The following is a 6,488-nucleotide window of genomic DNA, read 5'->3' as shown; positions in this document are numbered from 1 at the left end:
GTCGTTTTAGGTAGGAGTGAAATCTCGGTTGTTTTTAAGAAAGAGGAGGAAATTTGCAGAGTGTTTGAGAGGAAGAGGAAACATCCCAGATGGCATCACGTGATGCTATTAGTGAACAGAACTGGCTCCACACTGCGACCTGTTGCCGAAGTAAAAAATGTAGCTAGTGAAATGTGTGCTGTATTAAAATAACCTGTAAATACTACACCGCTTGTCTGGTCTGTTCATAGCTGACACATCACGAGCTTGTTCTTCATAGGGTGACCCCGGTCCAAGTCTTCTGATTTGACCGTTTATTGAATGGTGATGCTTGCGATTGACAAAAGCAAACTCGGTCTCGTTTGGTGCTTTTATCGCAGCGCAAGTGCAGTAGATTACTCCCCATTACATTTGGAAAACCGGATATTGCTGCAAATTGCATTTTGATGTTGGCCCGCTCACCCACAGTCGGTAGGTGCTGTGACCTCCAGGGCCAGGAAGGCGGTCTCAGACCGGGGCGCACACGCCAGTGAGGGTTTCATGTGTGTCGGCAGGCGAGTGCACAACGCATTCTAAGCGAATCCTTCAAAATCAAGATGGTAAAAATTATTCCGTAACGGTCCTACTACACTCTCCCGATAGGCCCAATCTCATAATGCTGCAGTGAGTTGTTTGTGCAAGAGAGACAAACGGACAGAAAGAGAGAGAGACATCTGTAGTGAGAGGGGAGAAAGAGAGAGAGCAAGAAAAGGCTTACGCACAATAGTCTGCACAGAGCCACGTATTCAAAAAGTGCGACATGTCTTCCCCGTAATTCACGCCATCCACATGGTTGTCCGGACATCAGCTATTATCAACGGGCAATTCAAATCAATAAACTAAACTGGCACACAAGATTGCAATCTTTGACCATTTACAATATGTCACAACGACCGCCCCTGTAATCACACAACACAACTAGATGAAATAAAAACCCATGACACTCAAACTGAAGCGACAACACTGGAAAATGGACTCACAAGGCCACTATTATAAAGCTAACAATGATATGACACTGTGGGCAGTGTTTGTGTGGGTTTGGTGTGTGTGTGTGTGTGTCTGTGTGTGTGTGTGTGTTTAGGCTTGCTTGCTTTATTTGAAAATGAAGCTCATGCGCCTCGCAACAAAGATATGACCCCCGTTATATAAGGTTTGCTTGGTATAAGGAAACCTTATAGTATAATGGGAGGGGGGGTCATTTCGATAAGGCGGATCAACACGGCTAGCATAATAGCGCTTAGGGATGGCTGCGATATTCCCGATATTCCAAACCCATCAGCCAGTTCATGTTCGAACGTCCCAGCTGCCAGAAGGCCAGTGCGGTCAACAGCGACCTGCACAGCGATGGACCTGTTCCCCCTGGTGGGTCGCTCCAAAGCTGGGCCCAGTTTAGCTCAGATTTCCAAGAGAAGGGCTCTTGGTAATCCGAGTCGGCTAATTAGCCGTTCATCATCATCATGTGCTAGGCAGTCCTCGTGGTCCCTGAACACACGTTCACGTCTAAATCTTCTATTTGCCGAGTCTTCAGGCCGTGCCAGAGCAGCCAGGATTTCACATCACACATGTCACCATGAGCGCCGTTCATATAGCCCTTGTGCCAGTCCGCGAGATCGATTCCAATATCACCTGGTAAAACCATTAATAGACCAGTGGACAGGTGGTGGTGTTTCATCTGAGGACTGAGCTTTATTTCATGGTCTCACCATCGGGCGTCGCTGATTCCTGTGTCTGAATTTTTCGACATTTGTGGTGAAAGGTGCATACGCACATTTCACCCCCACTTACGCAACTTTTTTTGTGCGTAGCAACTTTTATAAACGAAGCCCCTGGAAGGCCATTTGTTGAGAGTCAAGTAAATTCGCCCACGAACAGACTGGTAGACCAGACCTGAAAGAGACACTTCTTGGAGTGGTTAAGAAAGATTTGCTCCATGTCTTGTATTGGAGTCCTGTTGCAATGTTCACCTTGACTGATTTTCGTTGACATAGTTGCCCCTCTCTCCAGGGTCCAAATTACTGAACAGATAAGAAATTTGTCATCAGGGCGTCCGGGTAGCATGGCGGTCTATTCCGTTGCCTACCAACAGGGGGATCGCCGGTTCGAATCCCTGTGTTACCTCCGGCTTGGTCGGGCGTCCCTTTCAGACACAATTGGCTGTGTCTGTGGGTGGGAAGCTCGATGAGGGTATGTGTCCTGGTCACTGCACTAGCGCCTCCTCTGGTTGGTCAGGGGGGCGCGCCTGTTCGGTTGGGGGGAGGGGGGCTGTGGGAAATAGCATGATCCTCCCATGCGCTACGACCCCCTGGTGAAACCCCTCACTGTCAGGTGAAAAGAAGCGGCTGGCGACTCCACATGTATGGGAGGAGGCATGTGGTAGTCTGCAGCCCTCCCTGGATCGGCAGAGGAGGTGGAGCAGTGACTGGGACGGCTTGGAGAGTGGGGTAATTGGCCAAATCCAATTGTGTGTGTGTGTGGGGGGGGGGCTTGGTCATGTGCATGTCTTCAGACTGAACACACATGGTCAGAGATTCATGGACAGAGGTGTTTCTAAGTAAAGGGTTTTACTTTCTAGTTCAAGTGGTCTGATGAGATGTGTGTACACTGCACTGTATTGTGGGTAGTAACGCAATTGCCGCTTGTGATTTGTGACTGTCAATAACCCTCTTATTGTAATCTATATTTCCATTTGTTTACTGTCAAAAGTAGCACAGCAGGGGAAATGAGACGCAGACAAATAGTTGGGAGTTGGAGCTCCCCCTGGATGCTGGGCTGTCGGTGTAATGTACAGCAAATGTGAAAATGGGCTGTCAGTGGAGATGGCGCTGTGCTTCTGCCTCGGAACATATAACCCAGGTCCGTTGTTAATAATGGTTATTCATTTGCATTGTTTCTCCCCAGCTCTCCCTGTCTCAGCTGGCAGCGACTTCACGCCACCCGGCCGTCGGCAACACCGGTGCTGCGTTGCCACGGCAACAGCAGTTTCCCTCTCTGCTCTATCCTTCCCTGTTGGCATCGGCCCACCAGCTGTCACATGTCGTAAGATTCCACCCCCGTACTCTCTCTCTCTCTCTCTCTCTCTCTCTCTCTCACACACACACACACACACGGACACACGGACACAAGTGCATGTGCACATACAAGCTGAAGCAGGGGGAGATGTACATGCATATACACACGGGGACAGGAAATGTGAATACAGAACACGTGATTAGACACACACACACACACACACACACACACACACACACACACACACACACACACACACACACACACACACACACACACACAGTTGCGCGTGCAAACAATGTCCAGGCTTGAAAACACACGATGCTGAACTCCGACCCAGCCTGCTCTTTGTCTTTGGAGATCCCAGAGGTGCATGAGTTGCTGCTTTTTAACTTAATAATCAAAAGAAACACTGTTCTTTTACTTTCAAATAGTTGTTCAAAGGCTGTTTCAGTTTTTTTTAGGTCTGGAATATTGAACGCAACCTTCAATTTCACCTTCTGGAAAAATAAGTCTGATCAACCTTGTCAATTTATGGTTTTTGGGTTGCTCTTTTTTTTTTTTAATACAATGTGTGTAGTGAGAGTAGGGTGCAGGTGGAGGTGAGCCTGGGGAGGTGGATGTATGCACCAGAGAGAAGTGGAATGAAAGTCAGTAGGAGCAAGACGGAATACCTATGCATGAATGAGAGGGAGGACAGTGGAATGGCGAGCGGAGGTGACGAAGGCGTATGAGTTTAAATACTTGGGGTCAACTGCCCAAAGTAACGGGGAGTGTATGAGAGAGGTGAAGAAGAGAGTGCAGGCAGGGTGGAGTGGGTGGAGAAGAGTGTCAGGAGTGATTTGTGACAGAAGGGTACCAGCAAGAGTTAAAGGGAAGGTTTACAAAATGGTTGTGAGACCAGCTATGGTATATGGTTTGGAGAGACAGTGGCACTGAGGAAAAGACAGGAGGTGGAGGTGGAGGTGGCAGAGATGAAGATGCTAAGATTTTCATTGGGGGTGATGAAGAAGGACAGGATTAGGAACGAGTATATTAGAGGGACAGCTCAGGTTGGACAGTTTAGAGACAAAGCAAGAGAGGCAAGATTGAGATGGCTTGGACATGTGTGGAGGAGGGATGCTGGGTATATTGGGAGAAGGATGCTGAATATGGAGCTGCCAGGGAAGAGGAAAAGAGGAAGGCCAAAGAGGAGGTTTATGGATGTGGTGAGGGAGGACATGCAGGTGGCTGGTGTAACAGAGGAAGATGCAGAGAACAGGAAGAGATGGAAACAGATAATCCGCTGTGGCGACCCCTAAAGGGAGCAGCTGAAAGTAGTAGTAGTAGTTTTCAATACAATGTCTTTTATTAAGACTGCTATAAGTCAAGTCAGTTTTATTTGTGTAGCCCAATATCACACATTACAAATTTGCCTCAGGGGGCTTTACAGCAACACAACATCCTGTCCTTAGTCCCTCACATCAGATAAGGAACAACTCCCTAAAAGAACCCTTTAACAGGCAGAAAAAATAGGAAGAAAGGTCAGGGAGAGCAACAGAGGAGGGATCTCTCTCCAAAGATGAACAACGGGCAATGGATGTTATATGTACAACGTTTACACAATACGACATTGAAAGAAGATAACACAATTATAATGGAATTATAAAATATATGAAGAATATGATGAGGAGGATGCCAAGCAGTGTCCAGACGCCACCGGAACAGCCCAGCACCCGACCCTGCCGACCACCACCGCCATGTAAAAAAAACATAGTTTGGGTAGCGTGGCGGTCTACTCCCCTGCCTACCAACACGGGGATCTCCGATTTGAATCTCTGTGTTACCTCCGGCTTGGTCGGGCATCCCTACAGACACAATTGGCTGTGTCTGCAGGTGGGAAGCCAGATGTTGGTGTGTGTCCTGGTTGCTTCACTAGCGCCTCCTCTGGTCGGTCAGGGCACCTGTTTGGGGAGGAGGGGGAACTGGGGGGGATAGCGTGATCCTCCCACGTGCTACGTCCCCCTGGTGAAACTCCTCACTGTCAGGTGAAAAGAAGTGGCTGGTGACTCCACATGTATCAGAGGAGGCATGTGGTAGTCTGCAGCCCTCCCCGGATCGGCAGAGGGGGTGGAGCAGCGACCAGGATGGCTCGGAAGAGTGGGGTAATTGGACGGGTACAACTGGGGAGAAAAAAGAGGGGGAAAATACATATATAGTGCACCTCCCACCCCTCCACATTTTTGTCACTTTTTTAAAGATCTTGATGAGGATTATTTTTCATATTATTTCAGGTTTCAGAAATGTAGGCGATGACAGTGACTGCCAGGTAGTCAACTTTAGCAAGCTACACTTTTCTCCCACTAATTCGCTGACATCACCGGAATTCATTTGAGGCAGGAAACGCCACAGTTGATCTTGCTCCATGGAGGTCAAATTCGTCGCCATTATTTTGCAAATACTTTCACCCAGGCTGCACGTAGGTCATTGAAACCGAACTTATATTTTAAAATTTTTTTTTTTTTTGCATGGCAGCTGGCCTACCTCTTAGTTACGGGCAGTAGAGAGATGAAAATAAAGATAATAATAGAAATATTCCAGATATGAATATTTATCCTTACCTGCCCGGCTTGCTAACAGAGTTTTTGCAGCTTGAATGAAGTCCCTGTGTTGCAGCCACGGGATAAGTGAATCGGAGAAGTTGGCTGGTTTTAATAACGCTGCTGAATAATTTCCTGAAACAAGGCAAGCATAACCTATTCCCTGCAGTTGTGGATCTTTGGTGCCGGGAAGCAGCCAGCGCAGACATTTTGCCTTTGAACGCTGACTTGTCGCTCCTAAATTAGACCATATACACCCACAAGGATGCATACATTTAGGGACCAACAAGTGCCACAAAAGAAATTGTGGTACGGTGGCATGTTATGAAGAATGAGCTATTGTGCTGAAATCATAGGATTACCCCTCGTATCGTCTCTGTGCATCTCTGCATGTGTTATTTTTGTGGTGAAATTTCTCCTTCATTCAGACACGCATCACAAGTAGCAGAGCTGCTACTGCTGGACTGTAGAAAACAAGCAACCTGGCTTTGGATTGCTGAGGGATCTGGGAACATGGCCCTGAAAGATAAGGAAAGATTAACATTCTTCTAATGGGCCATACGTCTACAGCGACACACTCTATTCTGCATAAATACATTATAAGGTATAACCTACGTGAAGGTAGGCCATAAATACAGTATAAGGTATAACCTACATGAAGGTAGGTAGGCCATAAATACAGTATAAGTTATGACCTACATAAAGGTAGACTATAAATACAGTATAATGTATAACCTACGTGAAGGTAGGCAGGTCATAAATACAGTATAAGGTATAACCTACATGAAGGTAGGCAGGTCATAAATACAGTATAAGTTATGACCTACATGAAGGTAGGCCATAAATACAGTATAAAGTATAACCAAAAATGAAGGTAGTCCA

General features: G+C 47.0%; 1 protein-coding gene across 1 annotated transcript in view; it reads left to right on the top strand.

Annotated features, from left to right (window-relative positions):
• The window catches only part of nphp4 (nephronophthisis 4), a 309,249-nt gene that overhangs the window by 177,641 nt on the left and 125,120 nt on the right, over positions 1 to 6,488 (top strand). The window contains exon 15 of the mRNA XM_056302210.1: positions 2,917 to 3,054. Within this exon, the coding sequence (XP_056158185.1) occupies positions 2,917 to 3,054 (138 nt within the window). The remainder of the gene's footprint in view (positions 1 to 2,916; positions 3,055 to 6,488) is intronic.

Source organism: Lampris incognitus, chromosome 2 (genome assembly GCF_029633865.1).
Source record: "Lampris incognitus isolate fLamInc1 chromosome 2, fLamInc1.hap2, whole genome shotgun sequence".
Taxonomy (NCBI): domain Eukaryota; kingdom Metazoa; phylum Chordata; class Actinopteri; order Lampriformes; family Lampridae; genus Lampris; species Lampris incognitus.
The sequence above is the reverse complement of the archived record's forward strand: the minus strand, read 5'-3'. Positions and strand labels throughout refer to the sequence as shown.